This window comes from Gymnodraco acuticeps, unplaced genomic scaffold, assembly GCF_902827175.1.
Source record: "Gymnodraco acuticeps unplaced genomic scaffold, fGymAcu1.1, whole genome shotgun sequence".
Lineage (NCBI taxonomy): Eukaryota > Metazoa > Chordata > Actinopteri > Perciformes > Bathydraconidae > Gymnodraco > Gymnodraco acuticeps.
The window spans coordinates 1,042,065-1,057,755 of NW_022989982.1; the positions used below are offsets into that span (position 1 = coordinate 1,042,065).

Genomic DNA, 15,691 nt, shown 5'->3' on the forward strand with positions numbered 1-15,691 from the left:
AGGCCCAAAGGCCCGGCCTGCAGGTGCGACATTTCTGGCATCCTCTGACTCTGCTCCGCTCCAAGAGCCAGAAGCTTCAGAGCCAAAGACACACTGTGTGCAGGACTATCACTACTCATATATATACTACACTGGCTGAGGAGTAGGTCTGCTTTGGAAGTGGATGAGAAACATGTCATGGGGATAAGATTTAGGATTTGTTCTCAGATTAAGTTTCCAAAAGGGAACATTGAAACTAGGTTAAGATCAGTGGAATAAAAGGACATTTGTTGCTTTTTCTCAGTTTTTATGTGATAGTAAATTCATATATTTTGGTTTCGGACTGTAAGTAGATGTTTAAAGATGCCAGGGGCATTTGGGAAACTGTGACAGGCTTTTGTTAGACTTATTTTACAATGTCCAAAAAATTTTTATATTAAACAATTGATCAAAAAAAGAAAAATACATATACCAAAAATGCAATTAGTTTCTTTCAATTTTTACCTCAATTTAGCATAATGTTATTAGTTGAATAAAGCTATTCTGCCAAATAGATGTTAATGTAACGTAAAGCTCAATGTACTAACTATTCAATTGCCAAAATCTGTCTTCATGTTACTTTTCTTCAAAAAGTCAACCATGCATCAAGCTCTATTGGAAATCAAAAATAAAACCTGACAGGAGCTGAAGGTAAGGGCAGCCCTCTGACCCCATACCTCTGTCTGTCTTCATCTCACAACTCGCAGCCTTCTCCCAAACTGTCACCCCGCCGTCTGGCTCCCGTCCCCGTGTTCGCTGCACGCTGGGAATCCGACCTAGCACCAATATGCAATTTCACCAATCCGTGCTGACAGCGTTCATGTCGACCACTCACAACCAATCCCTCCCCTCTCCTTCTGCGAGCATCTGTGGTTAAAATACAATATTAAGTCAGAGAGCTTTCACAGGTCATGAAAGGTAAGAGAGGAGACAGGCGGGGCTGTGGCCCTGCATCCCAGCTAGACAAATCAGTGTAACAGCATATTGTAAGCTACAGACTAGGAAGAGGGGGATATATCTACCAGGACTGAGGCTGTGTTTATGGCTATGCCTGCCTTTGGAAGCCCCACGGCACTATCGGTGACCCCCACTGTAGATTTTCCTTACTAATGTGACCCCGGATTGTGTATCACAATCGGCATGAGAAAACTCCCACAGGCTACAGTTAGACCCGGGGACTGGGGATCGGTGTCCTCAGCCCGCCTGAGTACAGACAGGATGTGGCAGCTTGGAGGCATTTAGTTAAAGGAGACACACTTTAACGCTGCAGGCATTCATTTATGGAAGCCCCTCTATGGTAAAAGTGTATGACGTACTGGAGCCTATAAACAAACCGCAAAAAAAAGGAAGGTTAGATGAAAAAACAATAATACAGAGAATTAGCCGTGCCTTGTTCCATGGCATCTAATCATTTGTGATAGTCTGTGTACTCATTCCTATAATTAATTTGTTTTCTGGGACAGCTTTTTCCCAACAAATTGGGTTTAAAAATATCATCTGTTCTTTTATATTAAGTACACACAGTGAAAGGGAAAGATGTGGATACATGGATATGTGCAAGGCAATAAACATCAATGGAAGTGGTACACATGTAGCACAACTCAGATTCAAAGGTCCTAGAAACTCAACATTAGATTACTCTCCAGACTAGACCATGGCCCAGGTTTTGATTGCTTTCTTATTATGTTATCAACAAAAAGCAATATATTCACAATTGGCTTTCGATGTTATAGTTGATGTTGTATAAGTAGACTATGTAGTAGTCTTTAACCCACAAAAGTGTTAATCAAGCAATCAAATACCATGAGTATGTTTGTAGCCTTTATTTAACCAGGTGAAGCCCCTTGAGATCAAAAGATCTCTTTTTCAAGGGTGACCTGCAGGACATTAGTTACACATGTAACATAAAAACAACAGAACAACAATAAGGATGACATACAACATAATGTACAGGGTACAGTTTACAAACTCTATTTACAGACAGCTACCATGAGTATCAAACAGCATGTCACCCAGCCGAGTTTTAAAATGATGCAGGGGAACCAAAGTGCTCAGTTTTAAACATGTTTGCAGACTGTTCCAATTTAGTGGAGCTGCACAACTAAAAGCTTTCTTCCCTAAGACAGTCCTAGCACTTGGCACATTTAATAAAACAACATCATGAGATCTCAGGCGTACTTTCAATTCGTCCAGAGATCAGATATAAAAAGGTAGTTTACCCAACATGGCTTTATAAATGAACATGTACCAATGACTGAGCCTCCGTACAGTTAGTGAAGGCAGACCTGCCTTGGCATACAGGGTACAGTGATGAGTAAGTGCTTTACAGTTAGTAACAAATCTCAGAGCACTGTGATACGCGGCAACTTTTCCAGGCAATGGGCAGGTGCATTCATATATATCAAATCACCATAGTCAGCACAGGTAAAAAGGTCACAGTGACTAGCCTTTTCCTGGCTTCAAATGAGAAACAGGACTTGTTTCTGAAAAAGAAACCTAGTCTAACCCTCAGCTTTTTAAGCAGATTAATGACCTGAAGTTTAAAAGTAAGACAATCATAAAGCCAGATACCTAGGTATTTATAACAGGTAACCACTTTGAGTACTTGTCCTTGCATAGTAACAATATCCAAAGCAGTGTCTGTAGTCTTTTTAGCTTTAGAAAAGAGCATTACCTTGGTTTTATCAACATTTAAAAGAAGCTTAAGCTCAGCGAGCTGAGTCTGAATAATGTTAAAAACAGCCTGTAATTTAACACCAGCCTCCTGAATGGAGGGACCTGCACAGTACATCACGGTATCATCCGCATAAAAATTTAAAGTAGCTTCATCCACATTTTCACCTAAACTGTTGATATATATAGAGAATAAAAGTGGACCTAAAACAGAACCTTGAGGAACACCATTAGCAATGTTTAACCACTCAGAAGACAGCCCATCAAAGTGAACACATTGGGACCTTTCAGAGAGGTAGTTCACAAAAAAACCCACTGCATGGCTGGATATACCAATACTGAGTAGCCTCTGCTTTAAGATGCGATGATCGACGGTGTCAAACGCTTTGGAAAGGTCAATAAATAGAGCTGCACAACTCTGCTTATTATCTAAAATACTCGTAATGTCATTCACCACTTTCATTGTCGCAGTGATGGTGATATGTTGTTTTCTGAAGCCTGACTGATGTTTAGACAGGATGTCATTTTTACATAAAAACTCCTTTACTTGTTCACTCACTAGGCGTTCGAGCACCTTCGCCAGAACTGAACATTTTGAGATTGGCCTATAGTTATTTAAAATAGTTGCCTCCCCTCCTTTTAGCAAAGGCAAGACATAAGCTGACTTCCATACTTTTGGAATTGCATTTGTGCTGAGGGAGAGGTTAAAAAGAGTAGTGAGAGGAAGAGCAATAAAATCTGCAGCTATCTTTAAAAACAAAGGTTCTACGTTGTCCGGGCCAGCCGGTTTCTTAGGATCTAACTTAGATAATGCTTCATGAACAACATTGACAGTAAAAGGAGTACAACTCAAAGGGTTTTCCAGACCACATTGTTCAGAGTCACGGATTGGGGTGTTCACAGCAGCAGAGTTAGTCACAGAATCAAACATAGAACCGCAGGACACAAAATGCTCATTAAAGCAATTTAGCATAGTGGCCCTGTCCGATATAGAGCCAGATGCTGTGGTAATGCATGGAGGTAGCTCATTACGGATCTCACCGGTGGATATCGATTTTATGGCTTTCCAAAATTTCCTAGGATTATTTAGGTTTTCTGTGGTAACTGACAAATAGTACTTCGACTTAGCACTTTTGACATTTGAAGTGAAGCTATTCCTTAGCTGCCTAAAACGCAGTCATTCTACCTCTGAGCCTGATCTCCTAGCCTTTGCCCAGGCCTTGTTTCTCTCATGTAGGAGACTAGACAATTCAGCAGAAAACCAAGGATTGTCTCGTCCCTTTACTCTAAATTTACGCAGGGGTGCATGTCTATCAATGTTCTCCATAAAACCAAGATAAAAAATAAGACCATGCCGTTTCTACATCAGCACACAGATCAATTTTTCCCCAATCAAACCCAAACAGATCATGTACAAAACCCTGCTCCACAAAATGTTTTATGTCTCTCTTAATAATAATACGAGATTTAACCTTTTAAACCTTAGTGTCCCTAATTGTGGCTACAACATCACTCAGATCATTCGCAAATACTCCCACAGATAAGTATTTATAGGGAGCATTAGTTAAAATGAGATCAATTAGGGAGGATTTATTAGGGGACTTAATGTTAGGGCGAGTAGGACTGTCAACAATCTGAGTAACATTCAAAGAGATACAAAGGTTTTTAAAATCCTCTGACACTGCAGTTAACCAGTCCCAGTTAAAATCTCCAAGTAGCAATATTTCCTTGTAGTCTAGCTGTGATAAAAGATTTGCTAGCGAAGACATATAGATTAATTTAATTAATATTACTGTTGGCCCCCTAAGGCCTTTTCCATGGAAAAAATGTTGACATGTCACTGTAGGAAAATCACAGCGGTCTTCAGTTTGGACTCCCAGCCTCTCCTGTCTTCCTTAATACATCCATGTCTTGAATATTTTTACTTCAGTCTTAATAACATCAATAAAAATCCAGAGATAAAATATTAATTTGATTTGTATTGCTGCAGTCACCGATAACCTCGAGCCTTGTAATCCAGGTGAGCTGTTACATAGTGAGACAGCTGGGGATGAAAGATAAAATAAGCTGTCATACTCTATAGTGTCACAAACACACACACAAGTACATACCGGAGAATACACACGCATTTGGACATATATACTTAATAAGCCCAGTTTTGACTGACAGGGGACATTTCATTATGGAGAAATCGTAGGAGTGCAGTGCAAATCCAAACAGAAAACACACAAAATGTCACAGCTGGGACGGACTGTCAAGACAGACAGACAGACAGACAGACAGACAGACAGACAGACAGACAGACAGACAGACAGACAGACAGACAGACAGACAGACAGACAGACAGACAGACAGACAGACAGACAGACAGACAGACAGACAGACAGACAGACAGACAGACAGACAGACAGACAGACAGACAGACAGACAGACAGACAGGAACACTTTTCTCTAGCACTTGAGACTTTATTAATAAAAACTTTGAAAATAAAAAGTAATTAAATCATATTTGTTATATTATTATTTGTATTATTATTTGTATTATTATTATATTATTATATTGAGGTTTGCCCGTCATTTTCATAATAATTAACTTATTCTATTTTATTCAATTATATTCTATTTTTTATTTGAAGAGATGATGGCTCATCCACTGATGCAATGTTGTGACACACTTGCTTACTGTGTTCCTATTGGTTAATTTGCACGTCAGTCAAATCATAGTGGGCAGGAGTTGAGTATTTTAGCCAATCAGATCGCACTCACACGGCACTGCCCCTCCGACAGTCAGAAACATGGCGTTACGGGAGCTATCATCGCTGGAGAAATATTTAGGATTGAAAAAGCCGAACAAGTACAGCACACAGGGGGACAAAAAGGTGACACGAGAATACATCCTTGTTGGGTCCAATGTTGCCTTTAAACCGGTGTTTTATCTTATAGGACACTTGTAATCTATGTAATTAGCACACAGTAGCTACTAGCTAGCTAGAGAGTGCTAACAAGCTAGTCATGTGTTATTACAATACTGGCAGTTCAGTGGCTTTTCTAAATGTTACTATCAGTCTTGAGTCAGTAGTGTTGTCGTCAGTTGGGCTTGATAACGATACTAAAAACCAGGCAGAAACATTTAATACCAGATGTTTTATTTCTACAACTCGGCACAATGGAAATAGCTCAATGTTGTGCGCATGCCCGTCCATTAATGTCAACTGATGAGGGGAGAGCTGTCACTTTCTGTAGCACCATAAATTATCCTACTTGCATATGAATACTTTAGAAACTCGACCTCATTTAATTAATTAATTTTAATAAATGAAAAATGGATATTCACATGCATTTACTTCTTCAGAGGCATACTACTTTATTAATACATGTGTAAAGTGATCAAGGGTGCTTTTTTCTGTGTTTAGAACTAAATCAACATTAAGCACCTTTTTAAAAGGTGTTTAAAGCAAAGATGATGTCTGATAGTTAATTGTGTCTGAATTTGAATGAATAAATAGATTTCTCTGTTTTTCACTGTCTCCATCTCATTGCCCTCTCCATGCAGGTGCCTGTGCTACAGAATAACAATGGTCCTCCGCTGGTAGGGCTGGGGACCATCGCCTCTCACCTGGTGAAGGAGGCCAAGCGCCCAAACCTGCTGGGAGACTCTGCAGAGAGCAGGGCTGTGGTGCAGCAGTGGCTGGAGTACAGGGTCACCAAGCTGGATGGATGCACGAAGGAAGACACGAAGGCCATCCTGAAGGTAGAGAAGAAGAAATTGTTGTTGTTTCCGAATTGCAATAGCTGTTGTATTATAACTTAAGACTCTGATGAAACTGTACCTACGATTTTCCCTGATTTTATTGGTTGTTCCCAAGCTAGGATTTGTGAAAGGACAATAATTTAAAGAAATCATTCCCGACTTTTGCATTTTAGTTTCTCTCACATCCACTCTCTGTGTACACCAGTGAGGCTACTGTGTGTGTGTTTGTCTTGTTAAAACTCCAGCAACAGGAATACAGACTGATGTATGGCCCTCAGTGACATGGCCCCACACGACAGAGGAAAACGCTTTAATGTGCCTGACGCCAGTCAGCGTGAAATGGATCGGCAGCCGCTGGTCTGCTGGACGCTGGGCGCCTCTTGGCACTGTCATGTCAGCATGAAGTGTGTGTGTGTGTGTCTCAGCATGACACACTATTGAGGCATGGCTGAGGAGTCATGCGGTGTGGCAGCATGTTATCTGGACAGGCCTCTTAAATATTTTAATGGTGCCACTTACAGAAGGAAGTCGCCCTGAGCAGCTCAGTTCTGGTGCCTGGTGCCCCCTGTCCTGTCCCGCTGCTCTAGCTCCGTCTTTAACACTCTTCTCTCAAGCACACTAGTCATCTCCCATTAAATTGTCCAGACACAGAAATTGTCTGCAGGACTTGTTAAACTTTCTCACCCCAGGATGCAAATAAGAATAGCTCATAGTTGAGACCTGTTTCTGAAGTGGGCATCTTGTCACTCATGTCATGTGAAGTTAAATGAATATTGGAGAATGTCTGTCACCTTAAACCAATTAGGCAGGGTGGCTTCCTGCCGCCACAGCAGTTGTTTGGTTTTATGAAGCAACATTTTCTAAAATACAGCCAATTACACCAAGGTCAGTTCCCACTGTCTTTAGTCAAAGGAGACCACCAACATCTTGAATAGATGTATTGCATTACACAATTTAAAGGAAGAATACATACTTTATTTTGCACAAGAATCTCCCTTCACATTTAGCCTTATGGTATTCAAACTTCTTAATTTAGAAATGTCTGAGCTTGGGGACACCAGTAATGGTTTCCTGAACGCACAGGACCAGTTCAACGTTGTGTTGAGACAGTAACTGTGAGGTTAAAATAGAGAAGTGTCTGTGGAGTATTCTGACAGCAGTCACAAACTATCAAGAGTAGAAAAGTATATCACAAAGAAATGCGCCCAGAGACATATAATGCATTGCAATAGTAATGCAAATATACTTTGGGGTATTCATATTTATTTATTAGTTCTATTTCTGTGTAATGTAAAAATGAACAGCTGTGCTTTTCCTGCCTGTACACAACGTACCCAAAGGGCAAACACTTTGTTTATATTGTTATGAGTTTCGGAAAGTTTCTGCCCCTGACCCGGTTGTTGTGGAGTAATAGTCTGTAAATTATGTTATAAACTTTGCCTGCATTGCTTTATCCAAATGTGTCTACAATAAGAGTGTGCAGTTGAGGAGGGGGCAGGTGGAGAAGAACCCAGGTTTGGAGCTCCATGTGCTGGGTGGGGGTGGAAGGAGAGCTGCCTGTCCTCTGATGCTCCACTGGGCTTCAGCTCCATGGCTGTAGGCTAGGAGAAGCCAGGGTCTGACTGTGGAAGGGGAGGAAGTCTGCAGTCTTCATGCCTTGTTTGGCATCACCCACTCTTGCCGCACAATAACTCCATTTGCCCCCAAGATGCTCTGTGTGCGTGGAGTGTTCCCTTCTCACAATGTACAAGTGCTAAAGATGGTCCCTTCCCCTGGGACCAGCACTTCCATGCACGACTTTGCACAGACATGGACTGAGAAAAACACATCACGATGCCCAAGTTTAGTAGCGGAGTAAACAAATAGCCTGTTTTGTACAGCATCTGTGCTAGGTCGCCAGTTATGGGGAGGGATGCTAAACCCCCTCAGGTTACATATTATTCCTACCCACATAGCACACAGACACACACGCTAGCTAGGACTCACGGACCTCACGCACACACAGATATATAGGTTAACAAACCTGCTGTCATTCCCCCTTATACTGAAGATCTGTCCAGAAAGAGATTTTAATATACATTTTATTTCAAGGAGCTGCATATATTTACCTTCTCTTTTTTTTGTAAGCAATGCCTTAAAGAGTCAATTTGTACAATAAATCCATAACAGTGTTTAGTGAGATGCAATATAATTCATGGCCAACAACAACGACAGTCTTCATTAGCGATTCATGCAAATGTAATTTCCCCCCCTAATGCATTCATCAGTTGTGTCAAGACAAGCGTGTTTACATAGAAATGCGTTCCGTGATGCATAAATTAATGACCTCATTTGCATAGCTGGTAATGTTGTGAACATTCTTCTTGCAGGACCTCAACCTCTACCTGCAAGACAAGGTCTACATGGCGGGCAACCAGTTCACCTTAGCGGACACTTTCATGTACTTTGGAATACATCCAATCATAGTAAGTGCATTTTCTTTAACATCTTTAAGTGTCACACCATTCAGATTTGGTAGGTTATTATCATTTTAACATTGTTGAGTCTTAAAAGAAGCGAGATGGTTAAAGGAGATTTGGATTTAATTCAAGTTAGCTTAGGGTCAGTTAACTTTTCACTTTAAAAAAAAAAAAAGGTACATTTTATATTTCCTTATATGTAACCTAACTTGTGTGTATGTAGATAAACTGTTGCCCATTCAGGTGAACCTCTAGGACACATTTCAATATTTTTTTAAGTTAAAATGACTGAAACTTAAAAAAAGACGCTTAAATTGGAAAGACGTAGATGTTATATGTCCCTAGTTTTCTACAGTCACATGAAATTGAACATTGAGGGGTAAATGTGATTGATTTGATGTGTCTCTGTGCCGTTCTCACCACCATTTTCCAAGGTCTCCATCCATCCCTTCATCCATCCTTTCCCTCCCTATCAGCACTCACTTCAGTCAAACCGCAACTTTAATAAGCAATTTGTCACAGCGCATAACACACAATTAGACCAGTCATATGGCCAAAGGGAACCGAGAACAAGTTGGCAAAGAACACACTGGTTGTAAACACATTCCCACTTCTCTTCAGAGAAGTAAAGTAATGTGGCACAAAGTGATGTCTTAAGCCTCAGACTAGGGAAAAGGAAGTTCGTTATGCCTTCCAGTATTCAAAGAAAGTGAGACCAGAAATGGGGGAGACGGGATGGGACAGAGGGAGGGAGGGAGCGCTCACATGTTGAGAGATGTCAGTGGTTGTGGCGGAGATGGAACGTTGCCCCCCCGCCACCAGGCAGAAGAGCGTCACTTTGGTTTCAATCAGTGCGGGTTTTAACCTCGGGGACACGGGGTCAGCGAGCCCCACCCTGGAGGTTGTCTCAGTCCAGTTAATGAGAGAATGAAAAGGAACACGTCTAATACGATTTTTCCAAAGATGTCCCAATAAGTTCTGGTATTATCCTTTTTTGTTTTATTTTAGCACCAAATTGAAGAAAACATTAATATGATATTATTTTTAAACGGATAGCTCCTTAATGGTGTGAATAAGCAGTACAGTACAGTTAACTTGAAGCCTGAAGAAGTCAAAGTATTTTAGCAAAAACAAAAGAAACAAAAATCTGAAAAAGTCAGAAGCAAAAAAAAGAAATATTTATCCTTCATTTATACAAAATAATGGTAAATCAAAATTGTGAAACTATTAGATCCCAGTTAGTGTCTTTAAATGTCTAGTTTTTGTCAGTCTAAAACCCAAAGATATTCAGTTTATCTTTTAAGATCAGTGTTTCCCCTAGGATGGAGTCATAGCAGCGGTGCTAAGGCACGTGGGTCCAGTATAATGTGAGCGTGGAGCGCGTGCAATTTTTTAGTGTGTGCGAAGTGCGCCCCACCTATTTATTTGTGTCTGCCAGCACAAGAAAGGCTCTTGAGGCTTAGTACCAGTGCCGGTTCTAGACAATTTGCTGCCCAAGGCGAGATTTTATATATAAAGAATAAATGAAAAATCTCTGCAAAAGACAAATACACTACAAAAACAGAAACTTATTGACATAGGTAATAGACGTCAAAATGGCTTCAACTGTATTCAGTATTGTATGAACATGTTTTAATTGGGGGGTGGACATCACCTCCTCTAGAGGGGTCCGGGGGTCTGCCCACCCGGGAAGATTTGTTTGAACATTTTTAAAATAAAATGCTTCAATCTGGTGCACACAATTACTAGAGACCTGATCCAGGGGGTACAACTCTAAACACCCATCTGAAAAAGATTGGTTTACATTTTAATAATCAATATAAGTATGTGAACATAACCAATAACCTACCATAGCCAATAACAAATAAATGTAACTTATTTTATTTTTGTTGTTCATCTATATCTTATTTTACCTTAACATTTATTTATTTATGCATATTTTTGTATCTCTCCAACTTTAAAATATATTTTTGGTTTATTGTCCTATAATATACATTGGAATGATTTCAAACCTGTTTTTATTTATCCTAATTATTATAAAGGAGTGCCTTGGAAATAATGTGTTTACATAATTAGTTTGAGACCCACTGAGATAACTTAGACTAAAATTAACTATCTAAACACTCAGTCCTTTACCTCACTGAGCCTCTCAGTCTGACAGGAGAGCTCTCCTCCACCCTGGTTGTAGAAAAATATCTACTTCTTATATCCATTAGCGCAGCTAGCACCAGATTCTAATAACAACAGCGCCGGTACCGGTGCACCCTCTCTCTCTCTCTCTCCCTCGCTCGCTCTCTCGCTTCCACGCTCGCACTTTGGCTGGCTAAGCCAACATCCCCCACTTTCATCACTTGCAGCGTCCATTGTACAGGGCAAATTAAAAGTGTAACCGGGGTGAAAAGGGTGTTACATTTACTTAATTATGAATGTTGTTACATCAAGGCCAAAAATTAGGATGAGCGCCAACGGTCAAAAATGTTTTTTCCCCTCCCAGAGCTACCAGCACAGCGCCCCCCAGATCTGGCGACCCTATGCCAAAAATCAGCCCTGTCAGTACATACAGTGGCAATGTCTCAAGATTTAGCAAAAATACACCTTTATTGAACATACAGTAACACAAAGACTACAAATCCACATAACAAACAATCAAAAATAAAAAAGGGTCGCCACTTATTATTATTTTAATTTTTTTTTTAAAAAGTACCTGGCTGGCGCCCCCTAGCAGCGGGCACCGCTGCTATTTGTATATAGGGGAAACACTGAAGATTCAATTATTCAATTATTAATTGATTATATGAATATTTGTGATTATTTTTCTTTGGTCAACAAATTGTTTCAGCTCCAAATAAATATTGGCTGGTCCAAAATAAATGTATTTCATGTATTACAGCACTATGCCTTTTATATTTATAGCAAACTGTATATATTGTATATATTACAAAAAAGTGGTTTATGTTTTTTTTTCTTTATATCAAAAAGCCCTTTCTCTTTCACCCAGGTGGATCTGTCAGTCCAGGAGAAGGAGCAGTATGTGAACGTCGCCCGATGGTTCGACCACATTCAGCGCTGCCCCGGCGTCCGACACCACCTCCCCCCTCTCGTTGTGCTGAGGAACAGAATCTACACCAGCAAACACCACTGAGACCCCCCCCCCCTCCCCCCTCCCAGCATGATACATTACGAGCTGGTCTGTCTTTTGGACCAGACCTGGGCAAAATATCTAAAAGTGTTTTACATCATCATCCCTATCTGAGGACTTTCCCACATCTGTATCCAACGTATTTTATTTCACGATTCCTGCCTTAATGTCTTGTCCCGGTCGCAAACCTGTACACTTCCTGTTAGACTTTTTAAATGGTGTTTAACCAGGAAGAGCTAACGCCGCCCTAACAGCCTGAGGTACTGAAACTCCTTTAAGGGATTGCCTGCTAATAAAAATGAAATTCACTTCATTTTAATTTTTTATTATATTTTTTTTTCCATTAACATCTGACTTTAACAATTAGTTGGAAGTGGAAGAAAGAAGGTTGTCTTAACCTCTCAATATTTTCCTTCCTGATTAAAATATTTATGGGACGTTTGGTGTCTTAACCTTGAATCAGTGTGAGACAGCAACATTGGTCTAATTTCTTTTTTTTTAAAATTATTTTGTGGGACTTTTGGAAGTTGTTTACAAAGGGAAGGCTGTATGGTTTTGAAGTGCTGCTAGCTTGTTTGAAAGGTGTTTCTATTTATAAATGGTGATTATTTTTGTTTTGTTTAATCTGAGCTATGAACATGTAATAGAATCAAGACTTAATAAAATGTCCTTAGGAAAAGCAGCGTCCTTCATGCCATATCAATGCATTTACAGCAACAGTTTGTCTAAATAAAAGTGGTTACTGGTTCAAAACCATAACCCCATAATGTGCACAGTCACTGAGTCCACATTGTTCTGTCATCTCTCAGCTCACATCTCTTTCAGGACATTTTATTCTTAAGATTGTTTTCATACAGCCATTTCAGTGGGCAGTTTAGTGTGAGTGCTCCTGATTGCATCCTCTTTGCGTCCCACTGCCTCTCCACCAGTCGTGTGGGCAGCAGTGAGCAGCTCAGAGATCAGAGTGAGGCTCCAATCAGTCCCACTACCACCACTGTTGATGCTGCAGGCCAGAGGGAGGGCAGCGGGCTCACCAGCTGCCACACAGATCCAGCCAGCCAAGGCCAGAACCCGGGCCCCTGGGCGACAGCAGCCACTGTGTGTCATTTCAACCCTTGCGCTCCCACGGGGCTGCTGGAGAGAGAAGGACGCAGGGAGGCAGCGAGAGAGGGAGGGAGGGAGGCCACAGAGAGAGGGAAAAGAGCACCCAGAGGCCGAGGGATCTTTTTGTGACATGTGAACAATGATCCGTGCCTCAGAAAGCCTTACTGCTGCTGGCTGGGTGTTTGCTATTATCACCGTTAACAGGCCAAGTCGTGCCTGTGGGGGCAGGACCTGTTAATGATAAGTAGTCATTAAAAAATAAATCTCATTGAGTTAAGGTAACTCAATGGTGATTGACAATGGCCCAACTGCATGTGTGATAATGGATGTAGTGCCTGGACTCAAATTATTTATCAAATGTGCAAAAGTGTAGTTTTTGGAGACAAGAAAATTAAGTTTCAGGTTCCTCGAACAATGCAACACCCACTTTACTTAACATGAAAAGATTAAATAGTCCAAAAAACATAGAAGTCCAAGTAAGTTGCAGGGAAAAAATGAAATATATAAATAGCTGGTGGCGACGTTTGTAGGGGAAAACAATAAGCAATGTACAGTTGGGATTTAAATTCCAAAAGCACACTTTCAGTTATTTCCACAATTACTGAGATCTTCAAATTGTAACTTTAAAATGCTTTCAGACACACTTTTCCCCTTCCCCAATCTTAACATGCTCCTCATAATCTGATGCTGCCATAATGTTCATCTGGTGCAAATAAATCAAAGGCATCCACAGCTCATGACCCCTTTTCTCTGCAGATGTGTCAGTGTGAAGCATCCTTTTTGAATTTGTTTTGCGAAAACCAGCCACAAGACAGAGTTCAATGGATTTCCGTTAAGACAGCCTGCTGTGTGTTTGCGGCAATTGTTGTGAAGTTGTGAAGGATAAAAACAGCTTGCAGTCATTTGAGAGAGCCTTGTGACTCGTTGGGGTACTTTATGATGTGGTTTCGCGTTAAAGAAACCCTTGTCCTCTTGTTATGTTAACATTTGGTTGGAATGCTGTTTCCAATGTGCAGCGTCACACAGTTATTCTTATTTCAGAAATGTAATTAATTAAGCTCGAGCCCACAAAAGTTGCTTCTGGGCAAGTTGTTCTTTATGCACAGTATTTGTGGTGTTGCTATGGTTACAGAAGAAACTGTACTTTATTTGTAGGCAAAAAAGTTATTTACGTCTACACGCCCATTGGTAGTTAAGTACAGTTCTACACTATAAAACAGATGCTTTAAAATATGTTTGCTTGAATTTGTTCACTTACTGTAGCATTTTTTAATTGATGTTGAATTTTACATAATTGTCAATAAAATAAGTACATTTATATTTTAAGTTTCATCTGTCAATCAGACTTTGGTTTTAAAAAAACAGGAACCGATCATCACAAATGGTTGAAAAATGTGGTCATATTTTCATCATTTAGTGTACTAAATATACTCCAGGATATTCTTCAAAGTACTTGAAATTAAATCCAACTCTAAAATATATCTTGTCAGTCATTTTGAAAGTCCTCTTTTGTTGTGTGTCACTGTGCTGACTGTTGGCAGAATTTTAAAAAGCTGGTGTGTTGAGTTCTCTCAGTCAGAGCCGGACGCAGGGACGAGGCCCAGCAGGTGACCAGGACAGAGCAGCCAATTAGAGGCGACCTTCCCCCCCACTTCTGAAGGGGAGAGGAGCTCCACTCTGCAGGCGGGGGGGGGGGGGGGGGGGGCCTGGATCGACACACTCAAGAGCCACCCACTTTACCAACTGTACCCCCCCGGCAGCCTTGTTGACCTTTGACCTCTCCCTCACCAGGTAGGATTATCATCAGTATCTGCTGATTACTCTGTCTCTGTCTCTCTCCAGCTGGGCATAAAGGGGCAGAGGTCTAAAAAGCTGTGAACACTTTGGTGGCTTCAACTGTAGTTCAGGTTTAACTGAAATGAAAAAGTTATATTTTAAGTGTGAATTCAGTCTTCATTGCTGACTCCTACAATTTAACCCACTTAATCTGCAAAACATTGAAGACGTTGTTCTTTAAAGGCCAATACACTGAGATAATGAGCCTACATTTGGCACAATAGTAATATACAGAGATACATCGAAGCACTTTTATGCAATCTACACCGAGAAGAAGCACAAGAAAACCAACATATCATTAAAAGCAAATTAAGAGAAGGTCATTTTTACTGAATGGCTCAACTCTCTTTTGGTAACAGTATGTTTCTGTATTTTGTTGAAAATACCCATTTTGTACTGAACACAGTGTTATAATGTGCTGCTACAGTACGATCCGCCAGAACAAACAAAATGTTATACAGTGGCATGCCTTTAAATTGATATCATGCACTCTGACACATGATTGAAATCAAGATGTTATCGAACTAGCCTGGAACACCGTGACAAGATCACTGAACTGTGTCGACGAATCAAAGTTTTGAAACCTTGTTGCATGTCATCATGTGTCACCTCCCAGTCACCGTCAAATTTCATATGGCTTAAAATTAAGTTATCTTTAAAGAGCTGATGATCTGACAGTTCTATCTTCCAGCAACACTACAATATTTTGAA

The 15,691-nt window shown here is 40.5% G+C and overlaps 1 protein-coding gene across 1 annotated transcript; it reads left to right on the forward strand.

Annotated features, from left to right (window-relative positions):
* Nucleotides 1-5,462: 5,462 nt before the first annotated feature.
* eef1e1 (eukaryotic translation elongation factor 1 epsilon 1) lies at nt 5,463-12,819 on the forward strand. Its single transcript, XM_034212130.1, has 4 exons — nt 5,463-5,570; nt 6,245-6,442; nt 8,812-8,907; nt 11,900-12,819. The coding sequence occupies exons 1-4, from the start codon at nt 5,487-5,489 to the stop codon at nt 12,041-12,043; spliced, it is 522 nt and encodes a 173-aa protein (XP_034068021.1). The 5' UTR covers nt 5,463-5,486; the 3' UTR covers nt 12,044-12,819.
* Nucleotides 12,820-15,691: the final 2,872 nt, after the last annotated feature.